Raw genomic sequence first — 20,620 nt, 5'->3', positions numbered from 1 at the left:
TGAGGTGATTGCAATTACCAAACTTTATGAAGGCTTTAGCAAGAGTCAAAAACTTCCACTGAGGTTTTAGCAATTTACCCATTTCATTATTCGACTAAACAGAAATTACCTGCTCATAAAATGATTCATCAGAATTAAATTCTTTGAAATCATGCCAAATGCGGTTGAATCTTTGCTAGAAATCCTATCTTCAGAATGATAATCGTTTTTTCTTTGTTAGCAGACACAGTTGACGTTCAACCTAATCTATTTTGATCAGATCATCGGAAAGCAAATTCTAATCTGAGAGCCCGCGACAACGAGGGGTGTACTTTCAAGAACGTTAACCCATTGCTGATTCAATAACAAAGTAGACCAAACTCGGGACACTTTGGACCGGAAGTCTGGAACAAAATGGTTCTGCTGTAGTTTTTTCTCATCGCAATCCGGGCTACAAGGCCCACGACTAACCCAACTTTTCCGGTGAGAATTCCATCTTCGTGCATGGATTTCAATTTGCTTGGAAGAAAGAATCAAATGAATTGATATCATTCCATGTAGCCTGCAAATATCCACAAATCAATTACCATAGCATCAAGACTACCAACGAATCATCGATATGGTGATTAAAAAAACTATCTGATGTCAAGTGTCAAGTGTCAAGTCCGCATGATGAAAAGGATAGAGCCAGAGTGTTGTGCTTGGTGCCAACTGGAAGAGCAATGCCAACCAAAGCTCAGGCCAGCTGTGTCTTAAAAGCCTATCTGCTTCATCTCTGCAAATTAGCCCACCAATTGCAAAATGACTACATCTACAAAGCCATTAGGCAATCCTGAACACTTGGTCTGCTGAAGGGAAAGGTCACTTCAATATTATGGTTCCATACTTCAATACTTCTTCATAGGCTCAGGAAGCTACAATGCAAATTTGATATGTAAGGGAGACTAACTGAAAGGGAGGAGCATTTGCCTATTCATCATACACACCCAAAAAAAAGAAAAAAAAATCCATAAGCACATTACAACAAACATCACACAGAACCCAAGTTTGGGAATCTCTAAATTACTAATCCAGATTCCAGAAAGAGGTTTCTCACTAAATAGTCGGGATGGATTTTGCTCGAATAAACTGTTTAAGAACGGCCTTCTCCTCATCAATGTGCTTCCTCTCTTGGGGATCCTTGGGCTTGACTTTCCTTTTCTCCTCCAATATCCACTTGAATAGCTCACGCTGCTGATCCTCAGGGATGGGTTGGAGTACCTTCGGGGGCTCTGTAATGGGTGGGACAGGTGGAGGTATTTGCGGTGTAGTTAGGGTAGCTACACCTACACTTGCAATTGGAGCAGAGGGAGCATTTACCACAGCTTCAGCATCCTCTATACTTGTATCTTTCTTTTTTGTCCTCATAAAAAGGTAAGCTGCAAAGGCCACATGCACCTCAGTACATAATCATATTAAGATCCAAAACAATTAATGGAATTATTTATCAAAGCATGCATTAAAAAAGACAATAACTTCAAAAATATCCACAATTCTTAAAATCAGTAAGTATTACAATAATAAAAATGAAGAAAGAATGTTTTTTGTTTTCATTTTCTTCCTTTTATTTTTGCATCAATAAGAAAGAATGGTGATCATCTCTTCTTAGACCCAATAATGTGTGAAGTTTGTTCGACACACAGATCTCCACCCAACAGAGATGATTATGGTTATCAACTCTTCATCAACAATACCAGGTGTTTGATATACAAGAATAACCAGTGTTAGAATAAACAAATAAAACAAAAGGCAGACCAGTTTACAATTCTGTCCAAGGGCCTTGTCACCCTCATTGTAAATGTGGTTTCCCAATCCCATTACCTACCTTAAGAAATGATCAATATGTAAAAGATCATTCTTTTAGTCATCTGAGAAAAAAAGGTTAACTATCATAGCAACCACAAGTGTTAATGGTGAAAAAAGAAAAGCATGTCAGAACTGTGGCAAATGCCAGCTCTTCATGATCTGATTTTGGAGAGAATCTGGATTCTAGCATGCAACCCAAATGCTCCCTTGGATAAATATCAGGTGATACTGCAGTCCCTTATTCTAGCAGCATTTAGGGGGAGGAAAGTACAGGTGCTAAGCATGATGACGGATTAAGTAATGGGATCCTTGAATTCTATAAATTTATTAGTTTATTTACTTTTTTAAGCAGAGAGGTGCCACACTGAATGGGAGGATCAGTCTCAAGAGTTTTTTTCAAGAAGGATCAAATTATTCAACATTGTGAATAACCACAATGTTACAAGTTTGTTGGTTAAAGCATGAATGGACTGAGTGATACAAACTGACTATAGGGGATAGCAACGCATACTTTGTACATACATTCTATACCCTTGAAAAAAATCAGAAAACATGTTATTGCGGAAATGTTTCAACCCCCCCCCCTCGAAACATGTGGCTGTTAGGATCTCTCTGGAACTTAGTGATCAGATTGTAGAGCAGAAAGAAGTGTGGAGTGGAAACAAATTGTAGGAGCATAAAATCTGAAAAACTCCAAAGATCTTCATGTGGGGAACTCACTCCACAGAGACCTTCAACCATCATAGATGGTTACTATTATCAACTTTTCATTAATAGTATCACGTGTTTAAACCCTCTTTTACTTACCTTCAGCAATGATCTATGTGAGAAAAGGTCATCTTTTTTATCAATTGAGAAAAGGTCAACTATCATAGCACTTGTGGGAGTTGATAACGGAAAAGAGCATATCATTGCTATGAATACCAGTCAACCATGATAAAGATATTTAATGGTGTTTTGTATTTGGTGTCATAATCTTGAGGACTATGGAAAAATTCATAACATCAAGGTCATAGAGGATCCATGGTCTGGGATCAACTAAAAACTCAAAAGTCCAGAAAAATTACATCAATGCTTTTATATTTCCCAATAAACCTCCATATGACATAAATTGATATAATCAAACTCTCGTAATCTGGCAAGCTAGCCTGCTCTCAAATGCAGACAAAAACTTATTGCAAGTGAAAACAACATTTTCTATTGCCATTTAGGTGTGTGTGTGATCCCCCTTAGGGAGCCACGAGCCGAATAATAATATATATTATTATTATATAATATAATAATAATATATATATAATAAAAATTATAGAAAATAATATATAATAAAAATATCAAATAATAATAAATAAAACATATTTTTTATATATAATTTTTTTTTTATTTTTTTAAAACATTTTTTCTCAAGTCGAGCTCGAGCTCAAGGTTCTAGCTCGAGCCTTGTATACCTTGGTGAGCCGAGCTCGAATAGCTAGATATTCTGCTTGGCTTGGCTCTAATCCACCCCTAATCCCCCTTCCCCAAGAACAGAATGGAATGGTGAAATAGGATCCGTGTAGCCAACCCCATATGATTGAGACAAGGCTTAGATGATGATGATGTTACCCTTCCCCCACATTAACACATCATACATGGAATATTTATTCTTAATAGCTGTCCAAAATCAGGTGATACTGCACCCCCTAATTCTAGCAAGCATTTAGGGGGAAGAAATATGCAGGAGTCAGGAGATGGGTATACTGAGGGTTGGGTAGCTGATCCTTAAAATCTATTTATTCATTTACTTTTTGTGACTCAACAAGAGGTTTAGTTTCAAGGATTGAGTCAAGAAGGATCTAGTACCATATGGAATTTATGATTAGAGTGATAATAACAACTAAAAGTAATGTTGCAAATCTGTTACTTAATAATGTAGGAATTGTTGTGCTAGCTTGGTATTCAAATCCCAGCAAAATTGGAAAAGAATATTTTGCAAAGTTTCAATCCTGTAGAAACATGTGTGTGGCTAGTCAGAAGAAGGTCTACTTGTGATTCACAAAGGATTTCGCTGAAACTTAGTAACTAAACCATGGAATGGAACAGAAATGAATTATTAGAGCATAAAACAGAAATGATCAAGATATGTTAGATAATTTAAGCAAAAAAGCTCTCTTTCTTTATTTCTATTTACCATAAAATTATTTTTGTTATTTAATTCATTAAATTGGGTAACTTTTTCTAAAAAATTAGACTTGCTAACTGTCATTTCTAATTAAATTGGGAGCATAAGTTGTGATTAGCATCTTGAAAGGATAAAAACCTTGTAATTAGCATTAATTTATTTTAATAGGAATATATACTAATGAATAAGCATTGCCCTCTTTTTGGTAACATGAAGGTCATAAAATAGCTTTGCTGTCCTTCTCTATTACTATGAGGGATCTTATAAGAACTTCTAATGCTTAACAAGCGGAGAAGGATCGATACCAGAGGATAAAAAAAATACATGTCTGTATAGTAGGCGCTGCACTTTTATTTAAAGGGTAATGAGATTTTTTCTCTTTTTTCTCTTTTAACAAACATTAATTTTAACAGTTAGAGACAGATTTAGATTTTACTGAACGGATCGCCACTTTGTGCAGATTATCCTTCAAAATTGGCCGAGTTATGGACTATATATGGAGTAGACGGTTATAGGCTTATAGCCATTAAAGCATGTGAATTTCTACCTTACAACATTCACCACCTCCTTGTAATTGACATAGACAGCTAAGGTTGACAGAGGAAATGAGAGCCCAAAATCTACAGATACAGATTATACCAAATATGATGCTATAATGTTTTAACTTTTATTTTTGTACGCTAACATTTTTTTGTCATCCCTGTTATCAGATATAGACATTGCGGATTAATAAATGTGGACTGCAATTGCAAGAACCAAAGCATGATCATGTAAGTTTCAGCAAGCCTCTCTACTATGGGTTAGTCAAATTAAGGGTATTTCGGCATCCCTCCTAACTGTTTTTAATCTAAATATGCATATGAAATGGAAACAGTAACTGACTTCTAGAGAACAATAGAAGTGATCTGTAATATCAATTACCAAAATCTTGTTGTTGAAGAACAAATAAGGGTTCCTCATCCTAAGAATAGCAGGCTAATATGCTAAAAAACTTAGTGGTTGTCTAAATGAACTCAAATCATCTTTGAAGTTGTTATACCTGTAATATAACTTCTTTTACTGGAAAAACAAGTGATAGAAAATCGACAACTTCCCAATTCTAAAACATTTCATGTGGTAATAAATGAATACTAAATGGCAAAGTGAGTCAGTGGTATTGGAAATAAATTACCACATGAAGTTGATGAACCCTAGCAATATTCTGTTTCTGGAGATATAGTGTTAGGGTGAGGAGGCACTAATTATTTGTTCCATTCAAGAACTTCCATCCTTTAAAGTTAATTTTCACAATAACCATTGCAAACTCTTTATTTCTGAAGCAATTTCTGGTATCAAGGAGACAAGGGAAAGTGACAATTATCACTTGATAATTATCAGTTAATCTTTTTTTATTGATACCAGTTAATCTATTCAATAACATCCTCACTGAACACTCAAGAGTGGAAGGAAATTGTCGTTCCCTTTCCATAATCTACACAAACAACATCCCTTCATTATATCTAATGAAAGTTCAAGAAGAAGAAGTTAAAGCTAGTAAAAACATCAGACAGGCCAAAACATAGTCAATATCGAACTAAAGCAACAAGAAAAATAAAATAAAAAGCAAGTTAACAATCTAAATGCAAGCAATAAGCAAGAAATCAACAGTACTAAATCCACGTGCCAGAGAACAACATAATCAATCGACGTATGGGAACTACCAGAGCATACAATGTCTGAATATTTGTCCAAATGAAACAACATTCAGGAGGTAAATCCGAATAGAAGATATTCGAACTGAACTCTAGAAAGCTAGGATTTTTTTTCTTAGCTAAACAAGAATCTTTATATGATTGATCTAAGCAACGAAATGGAAGACAAAGGACGAAAGAGAGACCGAACCTCCCACAGCAAGATTGACAGTCAAGAGGAGTGGCCACATGAACTTGTAACGTCTGGCAAACGATTCCTTCGGAGGCTGAGGAGGAGGAGGAGGGGGAGGAGGAGGAGTCTCCATTGATGGGGGTGAATAGAATTCCTTTCCCTTGTGTTGCTTCAGCTGTGCTGCTCAGCAAAATCAACCATTGTAATTAAATAATTAATTTATATAAACTATACCTGATTACTGATTAGTGCTTAAACAAAGATAGAGAAGACAAGCAAATTATTCTTGCTTGCTCCGGAAGAAATCAAGAAAATTTTGATTGATGGATACATTTTTTGGGTTTGGTGGTGTAGAGCTTCGGACTAACGTCGCTCATTGATCTCTTGCTCTTTCGCCTCCTCAGTCCTCTCTGTCACGACTCTCTTTCTCTTTCTGTTGGTATGCGACTCTCTTTCTGTTCGTTCCCAGAACCAGAACAGGAATACTGGAATAGTCCGAGTCCGATCCGTTTCTTTTCGCAGTAATATTTTAAAAATTGTCATTTTAATTATCCAATAGTCGTTAGGCATTTGTCACTCGTAACGGGCAACCTCAAAAGGGAAACATTGTTCAAAACCGTCGGATTGATACCCACCAAACATCGGATGGTTGCAATGTTGAATCTTCTGGCGACACGTCAACTTGAATACCTGCTGCATAGTGCTAACTGCAATACACGATCAACTTCAAACCAAGACCGGATCTGCTCCTCACACAAGGCGCCTCACACCGATCTCAGCCAATGTATGGTGAGATGTGCATGTAAGATCGGTGTGAGGCGCCCTGTGTGAGGAGCAGATCCCAATTCTCACCAATGAGGCAACTTATTAGAAGTGGAACTACACAAGCAAAGGACGCAGAATCGCAGACTATTACGATGACCTGACCCCTACCTATTTCTGCCACGCAGACGAGTCCTGTCCTGTAACTGTAACTCCTGTTTGGCTGTGGCTGTAATCCAGACTGTCCCTCGAATAAGCCAATAAGGTACTCCCTCCCTCCCTCCCTCCCTCCCTCCCTCTGGATTCATTGAGCCAATACACAGCCACCATGTCATCTCCTTGTGCATGGTATATGGGTCCCACTCATCATGCTGATGTGCAGAATGTGCCGTATCATGATTGACCCATCATCGGGAGCCTGTGATGGGAAATGGGTGACTTGATAACATTTCTGATGGTGAATTTTATCCCCTTTCTGTCTAGTTTGGATGTTAATAGGGCTCTGAATAGTGGCGAATGAATAGGTAAGAAGTAAGAAGAGCTGGATTCTTGATAATCCTCATAGTTCTAGTTTGCTCAGTCCTCGGGGAGCCAGGGAGGGGAAAATCATATACATGTTTACTACAGTTTTTTTATTGGTATGGTGTTCTACCAAAAAAACTCTCTCTCTCTCTCTCTCTGGGCAGTCCCACCTGCAAAAAGGTATGTACCCAATCAGAAGCAGTAAGTGATAATGGTTTCCCTGTAACACAAAAAAAAGACAAAAACACTGAACAAGGGACTTCGTGCTGATAATGGGTTTTGGGCTAATTTTAACCTTTCAGTTGTCTTCATACATACCATGTAAATAAGCGTCACACCCGGAAAATGGTATTTAAACCAGGGATAAATTTATCCTTGGCACGACAATTCAACATTCAAATTTACCAATTAATTCAATCCTACTCTTACAGTGGAATAAATCAATAAATAATTAAATTATCCTGCTCTACTGTTTCCTTCAGTCTAAAAAGTGATGGTGTACTCCTATCTTAAAATCTGCAATATAAGCTCCGGCATGACATTTAAGCTCCGACCTCAACCCTCCAGCAGTTGAAGTCAACTTGGTTATGGCGTTATGCAAGTGAGACATCAAGAAGATGCTATTACATGCCTTGAGGAATCCGCCATCAATTAGTAAATGTAAAACCAAAAATACAAGCCCGAGGTAATGAAGCAACCAGACCATCAGCCTATTTGATGTCCATAGCTACTCATTTCCTCTTGACCTATTAGCCCCAAGGCCGCGGACCACCACCAAAACCCCTCCCGCGATCACGAAAGCCCCCATTACCTGAATGAAAGCAAACAGGGAAGGATCAACAATCATATTTATGATGCATCCAGAGGAATGAGAGAGAGAGAGAGAGAGAGAGAGTAAATATAACACAAGCTTTGGTTGGCTGCATAATACAGTATACATAACCACCTATAAACTGTAACATGGTTCACAGAATCACCAGTTTGAATTGTTCGATTGATGGATCACAGCTCAAAATATAACCAGACGTTCTGAAAAACCCAATGTCAAGTAATTGAACCAAGTCTAGTTGGCATTGTTTTCAGACAAGGTCTTGAACTAGATGGTCAAGATAGATGAACTAATGATTGGTGATTATGAATTATAGAGTATGTGATGCATGTAGCTGCACCACATTCTTCTTTGTGAACAATACTAGACAACATAGTAGTAGCTGTGTTTGTATATGATCTGACTTGGCCCTTATCACACACACACACAAAAGATGAAAGAAAGAAAAGTGACTCGGTGTGACTAACCTGGAGGAGGTGCACCACGTCCCATTGCAGCCAGTTCTGGACTGACTTTTTGTCCAGCTTCTTCAAGGATGGTAATAAGTTCCTTGGCGAATCTGGCATTTGCAGCTGTAAAGAAAGTATATGCTGTTCCTTTGGCCCCAGCCCTACCTGTTCGGCCAATGCGGTGGACATAATCCTCCAAAGATCCCGGAAAATCATAATTTATCACATATTTTACGTCTTTCACATCTGCCAGCATGACTAGAAATGAGCAGGGGTGAAAAAATGTGTTTATTGAATTTGTTTTTCTTGGTATTAGTTACTACACAGTATAGGGGTATCAGGGGTGGTGACAAAGCAGGGTGAATATGATGCCCACTGATCATACCACGAAGAGCCTGCGGTTCCGCAGGCTTGATCCTGTGCCTCCTATTAGGAGGGATGCCAACTGACCATCTCAACTACTGGGTCATTGGCATATTTATTGAAACTGAGAAATCCAGTTTAAATAATATACTTTGTCTGAAAGTTTTGTCATGCCACATGATGCTGATGCTTATTTCTACCAATCTAGATTTTTGTTTTCATTTTTTCTTATTTTAAAACATGTGATTGGCAATCAACAATATGTTGAAAAAATGAGTATAGCTGGGATGGATGAATGGCAAGACTATAGAAACAGCACATTTGAGAGGGCTTATGAGTGGCTCCAATTGGTGACAAAATAAGGGAAATTTGGATTTAGACAATTCCATGACATACATTTTGTCATCACCTATAAGGAATGACTTGGTGCAAGAAAGAGAAAAGGGCAGACCAAATAAAAAATGGGCCAAATGGTATTAAATAATCCAAGGACAGCCTATTTGACAAAAATGGCTCTTAATGGAGCACACTGACAGGACAAGGTTCATAAATCCAATCCCAATGGGATTAAGGCTGAATAGAGTTGAGTATCTGCTATATTAGCAGATGATCCACAGGATTATCAGGTATAGCAGCTATTCAACACTTCAGCTATTGTACTAAAATAAACTGTATACACATGTCCAATATCAGTTTATAAAGAGTTCAACACCAACAATATCTGTCTGTCTAATGGGCCATCTGATAACAGCTGAAGTGGCTGAACTGAAATGGCTTATTGCTTTGTCTTTAAAGGAGGTTGTGAGCTCTTCAATGGCTGAAACTGAAGTTAGGTTGATTACTATATACTCAAATAATTAATTATTAAATTATTTCATCCACTAAAAGACAAGACAAAGTAATAAGTCATATGCTTCGGCCAATTCAGCTGTTATCAAACAGCCCCCCAAGTCATATATACAGTGAATAGGAGAATGGCTTCCAGTGAAAAATCTCATCCATGCACTATCTAACTTGAGTCAAGGCACACACCTATGAGATGAACTTGCTCAAATATAAATAATAGGTTATAGATGCATGGTTAAAAATAATGACTGCTAATCTTTTCAGAATGCCAATATTAGTATTCTAGTTTATTTTCAAAATACATATTATATTTTATAAAATGTTTTTATACATAAAATATTGAAGAATAGCTGATAGAACATTAATAGCAACATAGATCCTTTGCCACAGCCAATGCAAACACTACACATACCCAAACCACGTGCTGCAACATCTGTTGCAGTCATAATCGGACTCTTGCCAGCCTTGAACTCTGAGAGGACCCAATCCCTCTCTGCCTGACTCTTATCTCCATGAATTGACAGAGCAGGCCAACCATCCATCCGAAGCTGCCTTGTGGTCTGGTCACATCCTTTCTTGGTATCCATGAATATAAGAATTCGGCTGCCATCCATGATATCCTCCAGCAGCTTCACCAATCTGAAATTATTAACACAATCAGTAAGGGCTCATGCATACGTCGAAAACCAGATGGAACCAGCAAATATATTTTTTGCCCTACTTGTTATATTTCTGATTCTCCGAAACGATCTCCACAATCTGGCGTATTGCACGGTTTGCTGTCAGATCTTGAGAACCAATGACTACCTGCACCAAAACAAATGGAAGGCAATTAATTAATTAGTATGCCTGGAATTCAAGATGGAGCCCCAGTAGATGACAATCATATTCTACCATCCTAGGTTAGGGTGTAAGGGTTTCACCTTGTATGGATTGTAAAGAAACGACCTGGCGAGCTGTTCAACCTCCTTGGGCCAAGTAGCACTCCAATACAAAGTTTGACGATCTGGGCGAATCTGTACAAAGAAAAGATATTAAGAACCACAACTCTCAGGACAAATAGTTCAGGATGTCATGTCAACCAAATCCAAGGATCAGATTTTGTTTTCACAGAAAGTTAATACCGTGATTGTTTCCTTCTTTTTCCACATAGGAGTATCTATCCATCAAATATGACCATAAATCAGTAAAAATTTCCTGAGATTTGATGATTTTCTGCTAGATGTTGTTGCTATCTCATGAACATTATACAAGACCAAAATAAGCATTCACAAAGGTAAAATGCTTGGACCACTTCAGAACCAAGTTGTTCACCAAATCATGGATTCTATTTAGCTAAGACACTGTGTTTTGTGAGCCAAAAATACCCTAGAAGCATGCAAACAATGTGAAACTCACATGTAACAATTGGTCTCTGGAGTAACTCAGTAAAATATCAATGGGGACACATGCATCAGGTTGTCTGAACTTGCCTGATTCATGACCATGGTACAACTATACAAGCTTGGAGACAGCCACATTTCAGAGGAGCATCCATGTAAACATTTGTTAATATTTATAAATAAAAAAGCCAAGGGGTTCACTAAAAAAGCACTTCATTGGAAATGTTGAGAAGCTAGAGATGCCTTCATTCAAGCTGAACATCAGGTATGCAACAGTTGAGATCAAGGAGATGGTAAAGACGCATTTACCTTTATGGCTGCAAACAGGGTCCAATTTCTTTTTTTTTCCCCTTTATTTTTTATCAGCTAAATAGGGTCCACATGGTCATGCTGCCAACACCAATTAGGTAAATTAGGCAGGTGATGATGATTTATGAGAGTGGCACATTTCTTGAATCCAAAATACACTGAAAAACAAGGCACCAACTCCCCGGCAATTTACAGAAATCCCCATACATTGGGATAAGAAATAGAAGAATAAAAACATCCTATATAGACTCTATAAGACTCAAGGTTCAAAATATCGATACACCCGATATGCCGGTAGAGGCGTATTTGGCAGTATCGTCGATACTTTGATAGCTTTTTTTTTTAGTTTTTTTTTTTTTTCAAATCTGGTTCAGAGGGGCCGGTTTAATGTCCATCCACCTCATGAACAGATCAAAACCCCAATACACCCTCTGTAGGGGCGTATCGGGAAGCTCCCGATACGATACTTATCAGCCGATACAGCCCGATACGTGTCAATACTTTGAACCTTGACAAGACTTGCTCTTTTAGTTCATAAGAAATTCATGAAAAAGATCCAATTAGGAGGTCAAATATTTATAATCTAACTAAAACACCAATAAGGAATATATAAATTAGAGGGTTTACTAGAAGAGTCATCTATTTCTAGTGAAGGAAGCAGCATCTATAGGAATTGAAGACATTTACAAGAATGAGCTATGGCACTCTTACTCAGCTTTTGATGATGAAAAATTTTTCCCAGACCAAAAGATCATGGTTCTCATTGCTATGGTGCCTTAATTGAAAATTTTTCCCTTCAACATAAGGGTTCAAGAGCAAGGGCATACGTTGTACAGGAAACAACATAGATGAATCACTGGCAAAGCAGGGGGTAATAGGAGTTGAACATTTACAAGAACGAGCAATGATACTCTTACTTGGCTTTTAATGGCGAAAAGTTTTGCCCAAACCCAAAGATCATGGTTCTCATTGCTATGGTGCCTCGATTGAAATTTTGTCCTTTCAACATAAGGACTTACTTGATAATAAATTTACATGTCAGAATAATTAGTATTTTTTGATTAATAACTGTAACTTTCGTTTATTAAAGATAAGATAAAAGATATTTTTCCAAAGCATCAACCATGCTATTAGCTGTCCTTTGGACCCATTGAATTCTAAATTTCTAATATTCATACTCCTAGTTAAGTTATCCATTTAATCTTCTTTAACTCATTTTTGTGCATCCATAGGTCATTCCCTTTATTTTGTAGCCACTTAACCACCAGTTGAGAATTCCCTTCTATAATCAGCTTGTGTACATCTAACTCCTTTGCTTTGACTGCTCCTTCCACAACCATCATGACTTCAGCCCTCAATGAATCCCGATGCCAATTGGACCTGAGAAGTACCATCACCTGACCTAACTCATTTCTGAACAAGTCACCTACAATTGAGAGGCCTGGATCCCCCCTACTCCTGCCATCAAAGTTCAATTTTATGTATCCCTCAATCAACGGTGTCCAAGACACACTAACACCAAGTTTTAAAGATGATGAATTAGCCACTTTCCATAGAATTCATCCACTGAGAAATCTGAATACGGCTTTAGCTAATGAACAACTCTAATGATTATGCATTCTATGAAAGCCTCCTTATTCCTTTCCCCTTCAAGGGAAAATTCTTGCATTTCTTTCTTCCCAAAGCGTCCAGGTTACTGCAGCTCTTATACTTCTCCACATGACTCTCTCTTCTTCGGCCAAACAAATGAAGTGGGAGCAAAGAGGCTTGACATATTGGAAGGAGGGGTCTACCTGCAACCAAACAAAGCAAGAAAGCAATCCCAAATACCAGTAGCAAAAAGGTAGGGGATTAGTAAGTGAAAGGAGGATTTACCATTTGCCTTGCAAAAAATACACCAATGGGGAGAAAAGCATGAGTGAGGTCTCCTTTTCTGTAACAGGTCACAAGTGTTGATTTTCTCACAATAAACCTCCCAATTGAAAGCTACAATTCTAGTGAGGTTAGAATAATTAGATATAATCACCTGGGAGAAAATTTTATCTACCACTTCCATCATTATTTACTGCAATAAGTTCAACAAGCTTTGCTATTCTTGAAAGACCCCATTTTGAAGTTTTATAAGTTATTTTTACCCCCAAAACTTGGGAACAACTAAGAGTTGTAACACATCCATAAAATATTGAGCAATTAAGAAAGGATGCATGCACTAAATCAGTGGATCCATGATAAGGATGCTTAGATGGGTGAGTGGCAAAACTAGGAAGAGAAGATTATAAAGGAATACATTTATGTGAAACTTTCAAGGTAGACCAATAGGTGTCAAAAAGACAGAGTCAATTAGTCAACTTAAGTGGTTGGATCATGTCCTAAGATAATCAATGATGGCAGCAGTAACAATAAGTAGATTGGAACATCTTGAAGGAACTCAAAGAATGAGGGAAGGGTCAATGGCCAAAAAAGAAAGTTGGTTGAAGCAGTAAATAAAAGATTTTGAAGGATAATGCCCTAATAGTATAATATTGCCACAATGAAGTAGAATGGAAATGCATGACTTATGTACTCGAGCTAACAAAGTTGAGAAAGGCCTAAGGAATGATGATAATAATTATTTGGGAGGCTATGGTGTGACTTTCTTAAATCCTGACAATACTGGAGTATTTCATTAATCGTTACAGGATAAACAAAAGGGGGAACTAGAGGAAAAGTCCCCAGAATAACTTCATAATGACATAAAGTTGCTTTATATGTGTACAGCATGTCACTGTATAGGGATTATTCCCTCTTTTTGCTCCATTAATGAAAATATACCTTACCTTTTCTCAAAAACAGACAGTTGCCACTATACAATCCTCTCTACCAACCAGCCAACCCTATTTCTAGCTAGTTGACGATAATATTGTCTTCCCTTGGATTCTAAGAGAACCTGGAAATTCCTTAACCAAAAGTTTTGCATCCCTGATATGATAAGCTAATGCCAAATGGATTCTTTGCCCACATGATGGCATGCTTGACTCTCCCTTAACCAAAGAGATAGTTCTTAGCCTTCCAATCCGAAGTAACTGGAGTAAGACAATAACTTCCACCATTGTTAGAACCCACCTCTCTTAAGGAGCAATCAGGAATGGTGAAAAAGATATGATCCATTATGCATGGAAAAGACTCCTCCCATCCCAGCCAGTCTACCATCAAAATCCATTTTAAAATCTTGAGGAACCAGGGATCCATCTAGCTGACCATAAACAAGTGGGGTTCAACAATTAATAACATCCTAAGGGCATGGAAGGAAGTAGCACAGTTCTCTAGAGAAAAAAAAAAAAAAGAATAAGAATGGAGTGGAAACCCCCACAAGGCAGCAAAGTAAAGTTGAACTTTGAAGGAAGCTCCTTAGGCAACCCAAGTATGGCAGGAAGTGGTGGGGCAATTAGAAATTTGGAGGGCAAGATATTAGCTATTTATTCAGGACCAATTGGAACAGCTAATTCTGTGAAGGCTGAATTGTTGGCTCTACTACATCTACATGGTCTCCAGTTGGAAAAGCAATTGGGTTTCAGACAGATGGAGGTAGAAGGGGATTTAAAAATAGTTATTTCTTGGGCAAGATGTAACAAACATATCCCTTGGACTCTTAAGAATGTTTACAGGGAAGTTGAAAGGATTGCAAAAGAACTAAATGCTGATTTCAAGTGGGTACGTAGGAGTGCAAATGGACTAACTGATTCCCTTGCTAAACAAGGAGAAGAAAGGCAACAGTTGTTTTGGGCTTCTATGTAACCTAGCAAACATTACTTGGGATGACTTTATGGTCATCAAACTGTACTGTTATCTTATAATTAATTAATACAATAAATTTCTTGCTAATAAAAAAAAAAAACAAGTAGGGTTCAACAATGTGACCGCATTCATATTCGTAGTTTTCACAATATAATGACAAAAAAGAACAATTCCACGGCATCCTAGCAATTGAAACTCACTAGTGACTTTAGTCCAAATGTTTTTCTAATAATTAGGATGTAAAGCAAGTAAAATCAAGACATTAGACATTCTGCACGGTAAAGAAAATAAAGGAAAAATAAGCACACCTGAGAGACAATCTTTCTAATCTGAGGCTCAAAACCCATGTCTAGCATTCTATCTGCCTCATCCAGAACAAGGTAGGTGACCCTTCGCAAGTTTGTATGATGGGATTCTAACATATCAATGAGCCTTCCAGGTGTAGCAATTACGACTTCAACACCTAAATAGGAAAACAGAGAACAGAATGTATTTCCATCAATAGCTTTTAAGTTCACAAGGACCAAATTGTATTCTTTTTTTCACAGACAGATCAAGCAGGGATCCAACTTATTTTGGACCTTTCGACAAATTTAGTTGCTGCACAGAACCGTCTATTGGATAAGGAACCCTCTGGATTGGCTTAAGAGTTCATTCATCCAATCAGCCCCATACCAACAGTGGAGCTTTTCCCAAGTCATACAGCCATGTGGGGTTTTAATATTTTAATCTGAGAAATATCCCAAAGAACGCTCATTTCAGTCACATGGCAAGGAGTTTTAAGCTGAAACTTGCCCCATCAATAGAAGGCAGTGAGAAGAACACTGACCCCATCTACACCCCAAGATTCCTGGGATGTCTAGATCCGGTACACAACACAACTAGAAGAACCAGATTGTATGTTAGCTGGATTATCTTAATTGTAACAGTAATCTACCTTTCTGAAGATCACGAACTTGAGGTCCTTTTGGAACCCCACCATATATACAGGTATTCTTAATCCTAGATGATGCCCCAAACTTGGTGGCTTCTTGTTGTATTTGGACAGCAAGCTCACGTGTTGGGGCTAAAACTAAGACAATAGGACCATCTCCAGGAGCTGAAAATATAGAAAGAGAAGAAAATTCATGCCAACTATCAAATAATAGAAATACAGAAGAACCATACTAATGATATAAAAGATTTTTTTTTTTTTGAAGAAGAAGAAGAATGACATAAAAGAATAAGGAAGAAACACTTAAACCTAGAAATGATTGTGCATTAACGTGGACAATAGCAGGCAGTAGATAGGCAAGCGTCTTTCCAGATCCTGTTTCAGCAATACCAATGAGATCACGGCCCTTTAAAGCCATGGGCCACCCTTGAGATTGAATAGGAGTAGGTTCAACAAAGCCAGCCTTCAGAACTTCTTGCATGACATAATCTGAAGTTGAGTATGTTGTAGTTATCACTCCCATCCAGATCCAGACAACACAAAAAGAGATAAAAATGGATCCAAGAATGTCAAATGAAAATGCTCGGAAGCTTACCTTATCTAAGTATTTGAATAAATAAGTTCCTATAGCTAAGTTCCCAAGAAACATACTCTAGACGAATGGATTACAAGTATATGGCTTAAAAGACGATTGAAATAAATTGTACTAAAAGTGTGTGTTTCTTGTAGGGCTGTCAAGAGGTCGGGTCTGGGTTGGGTCCAGGTAGAACCAGAACCAACCCAATAAGAAATGCTAAAGACACAGAACCGAACCGGACCCAATAGGGTCTATAATATTAGACCCCAGAGCCGAACCAGTCAGTTCTTGGGACAATCAGGTCTGACCCGATGGACCTGATTATAATAAACCTACTAAAAATATTATATATAATATTAATTTATTTAATATATTAGACATTTAATATGTATGTAGTTTGGGTTGGGTCTGAATCAGTTCGGGATTGGGTGGAACCGGTTCCAAACCGATAAGAATCGGGACAATATATATCAGGAACCCAAACTGGCCCATCGGTTCGGGTCCACACCCAACCCAGGCGATGGGGTTTTTGAATAAAAACCATGAATCCTAGGGCAATCCCTAAGTTCCATAACAAATGGCAATCATTTGTCCTAGGAAAATGTATAGACTTCATTTGTCTACAATCTTTATAAAAAATGTATAGACTTCATTTAAAACAAAAAAAAAAATCAACATATTCATGGAAAAATGGAAGGAAGAAAAGAAATTTCAGGAAATAGAAAGGGTTGATCCACTATTTTTGTCCTAGGAAAACTGGAAAAGAGGAAAAGGAAAAAAGAAAAGAAAGGATGATTGTATAAAGAAAGGGTGAAAGAAGAAGAAGAAGAAGAAGAAGAAGAAGAAGAAGAAGAAGAAGAACAAGAAGAAGAAAATAATCAATATGTGCTGATTAGGTAAAATTTTGAGTTCTTCCATTGTTATCGGTTCATGTTTTGAAGTCTTCAAGGGTTCATGGAAGTATACATGTTGATTGAACCCTAACAAATGAGAAAAATAATTAAAAACACTAGTATTTTAACTTAAACTGAATACTTTAGTTTAATAATGTCTATTTTTTTATTTTAATCTAAAAAAGTTAAGAATATAAAAGTATCCAAGAGCACTGTATAAAATATCTTGACGATTAAGCAAGGCAACCCTCCATGAGCACCTTATCGCCTAGGTGTTGCCTTGATAACTATGCTTGCCAAGTTTAAATGCCCATTTTATACACAGTCATACAAGCAAAAGGTATCAATATAATAATTTCTCTCACTTATATCAATTCCTTTTTCACCAACAGATCTTGAACTTTATCAATTCAGAAGCTAAGGTACCATACATATGAATCTCCCCGTAAGGAGAACAGGGTGAGACATGCACAGCTCAACCTCCAAACATACATAACACTATTATTTCTACGGTTCATTATGTTGTTTTACAGTTAAATTCATTTTTATATGTCTTGTTTCAATAAGTATTTTATTATGTATTTCAAATTTAGTAACAGTAGAATTTCAAATGATTGGATCTCAATTGGTTTTCAATTAATTTTGTACATCACCATACATGCTATAGTGATACTCGTATAGATTTTTGTACATCTTTTGGAGCACGCCTTGCCCTCTTTTCACAGTAATATAATACAATAATCTTTCCATTTGTCCAAAAAAAGTAACAGTAGCATAGTAGTCTAAAGTCCTGTATTGCCTTTCCTCTATGAACCCAATGGAGTTGATAAACTAAGGATTGTTTACAAAGCCAAACTGACCAGTAACCCCAATGTACCAAGTTCCCTAATCCATGAAATCCACCCCATGAACAGTGAACCTTTCTCAAAGATTCAAAGCAGATAATTTCAACTTTAAAGAGGAATTTGATAAACCTGCTCAACACTTGTGTTGTCCAAATTTAGATTCCAAGAAATGAAAATCAACTCAGTGGAGTTTTACTTTTTCACAAAGCAAATAACTGGATGTATTAGATTCTAAACATTTTCCTGGAAACTTAAAACCTGCCCTAGTTTTCCAAGTGTTATGTTGTGTTGCCGTGGTCATGGTGTTGTGTTATTGAGTCTTGTTGGTAGTACTTCTTGTTTTCCCGAGTGGTTTGGTGGGTCCTGTTGACCTTTTGTTTTATTAGGAGTGTGGTTGTGAGAGGGATCTTTTGCTTTGCATAAGAAGATACCTTATCACTTATTAGTTGTCCCAGAATTTGTATTCTCTCTATTTTTCTTTTTTAATTTTTAATGAATTTTATTTATTATTTAAAAAAGTAAAGCTTCCTTGAAGATTAAAAAATTGAAGAAGTTTTAGAGGAAATGCAGACAATTGAAGCATTAGCCAGCAATGCTCTAGAACAAGAGGGTCAAGATTGAAATAAGAGAAGGAATATAGCACGAAACTCCTAACTTACTAGCTTTTGAATTTAGTAAGAATAACACGTTAATCTCAAACTGAGCATATCTACTTTGCTTGTATTATCATTACTCATTAGGAATCAATGCTATAGTGTAGTAGCTAAAAAATAGATTCGAGGCCCTTCCGCAAGTAATTCCAGACTCGTAATGTTACAAACCAATTACATTCCCAATGCACAAGAGAAGTATCAGACTATCAGCATTGCAATTAGCAAATGATTTCGAGATCAAATGAATGGTAAGGGGCATTTCCGCTCAAACAAATAAAAGTACCTGGAAACCCTACGTCGCGAAAGTCCTGGACCGGCTTGGGAACGTCTCGGCCCTCAACCGTAATCTGTCTCCGTTGGCGGTACTCCTCAACTTCACTCTCGGTCATCGCCGCCACAGACGCAGACTCAATATAGAAATTCTTCTCGAAATGGGTTAACCCATCGAGGCCCTGCTTCCTGGGCGGCCCACCACTATCGTATTCCCTGTTGCCTGACAATGACGAACGGCCACCGCTTCCATAACTCGCAGCTCCGCCGCCACCTCCACCACTTCCAAAACCGGAATCACTGCTAGTTAAAAAGCAAATAACAAGAAATGTGAAAAAAAGGACAAATAAAAAGAAATCTGCCTCCGCTCCTGGCTCCAGAGAGATAGAGATAGTCACCTTTTCCGGTCACGGTACAAACCCGGGTCGCCGGACCGGCTGTCGTAGCGGCTCATGTGCTTCTAGCAATCGTTGTGTAAGAGTAAAAGAGACAACTCGGACACCGGACTATCAGCAGCACTTCTGCTCAAGTAAAGTAACCGAGGGTTTTTTTTCCTTGGTTGTTTGGCCGGAAAACAAGAAGCAAAGAAACCCAACAATGGAACTCAACAAAATATGGAATAGAGGAGTAGAGGGGGAAGATCCCCCGCTCGCTTCGCTTCTTCGGTCTCAATATAGTTAGCGTAAAATAAAAAAACATCCCTTCAAGTTTCTGACCATCATAAAACCTGTCCTAAACTTTTAAAGATTTCGACAAAAACCTCCCTTCCGCCAGTGATGCAGACGGAAACTGATAAAATTACGAAATTGCCCCTTATTAATTGACAGAGAATCAATAAAATATTTTAAAATGTTAGAATTGCCCCTACTTCCCCTTCCTCTCGCAACAGAAGGGAACAGCATGAAATCCTTCCCCCAATCTCTCCTTTCACTGGTTTTTCTTGTTGACTTCTTATTCTTTTTCTTCTTCTTCTCTCTCTCTTGGATTGAGTTGGACCAACAGAAAGGCATTATTAATCTTCTTTGTGTTCGTTTAAGAATTGTAGTGTTTTGGTCCTCTCATCCTTTGAGGGTTTTACTACTTAGGCTTAGTTTGGAACGAGTACAAATGCAAATATGTAGTGTAAAACTTTATATTTTGTATTATTTTATATGTATTTGCACTGTACATATTTGCATTTGTACTCTTTTCAAATTGAACCTAATGGATTGTCGCCATATTTTTGTTATAGATACATTGGTCATTTCAGACCAAGATGCAATCTCGTGGGTTTGAGTTGGAAGTCATGGCTCCTCTATGCCTTTCAGAGACATGGACTGTAATGGAGGGCTTATTTGCATCAAGGCAAGCAAGGTGAATCGGGTGAA

The 20,620-nt window shown here is 37.6% G+C and overlaps 2 protein-coding genes across 4 annotated transcripts; both read right to left on the bottom strand.

Annotated features, from left to right (window-relative positions):
• Positions 1-825: 825 nt before the first annotated feature.
• LOC104600732 (uncharacterized) lies at positions 826-6,366 on the bottom strand. Its single transcript, XM_010263846.3, has 3 exons — positions 6,177-6,366; positions 5,864-6,025; positions 826-1,397 (listed from the first exon to the last, which is right to left on the bottom strand). The coding sequence occupies exons 1-3, from the start codon at positions 6,220-6,222 to the stop codon at positions 1,075-1,077; spliced, it is 531 nt and encodes a 176-aa protein (XP_010262148.1). The 5' UTR covers positions 6,223-6,366; the 3' UTR covers positions 826-1,074.
• Positions 6,367-7,406: 1,040 nt separating this feature from the next.
• LOC104600731 (DEAD-box ATP-dependent RNA helicase 20-like) lies at positions 7,407-19,961 on the bottom strand. Of its 3 annotated transcripts, none has more exons than XM_010263844.3 (10): positions 19,652-19,961; positions 19,267-19,553; positions 16,325-16,504; positions 16,019-16,180; positions 15,390-15,544; positions 10,540-10,632; positions 10,338-10,423; positions 10,029-10,255; positions 8,426-8,653; positions 7,407-7,940 (listed from the first exon to the last, which is right to left on the bottom strand). In XM_010263844.3, exons 1-10 carry the CDS (start codon positions 19,705-19,707, stop codon positions 7,879-7,881), a joined length of 1,536 nt encoding a protein of 511 aa, XP_010262146.1. In that variant the 5' UTR covers positions 19,708-19,961; the 3' UTR covers positions 7,407-7,878. The 3 variants fall into 3 exon arrangements, with proteins under 3 accessions (XP_010262146.1, XP_010262145.1, XP_010262147.1); XM_010263843.3 differs by having other exon boundaries at positions 19,267-19,556; positions 19,652-19,925; XM_010263845.3 differs by having other exon boundaries at positions 19,267-19,535; positions 19,652-19,925.
• Between the last annotated feature and the right edge of the window lie 659 nt (positions 19,962-20,620).

Source organism: Nelumbo nucifera, chromosome 8 (genome assembly GCF_055504915.1).
Source record: "Nelumbo nucifera cultivar China Antique chromosome 8, China Antique-T2T, whole genome shotgun sequence".
Lineage (NCBI taxonomy): Eukaryota > Viridiplantae > Streptophyta > Magnoliopsida > Proteales > Nelumbonaceae > Nelumbo > Nelumbo nucifera.
Note: the sequence above shows the minus strand (reverse complement) of the source record. Positions and strands in the feature narration are given on the sequence as shown.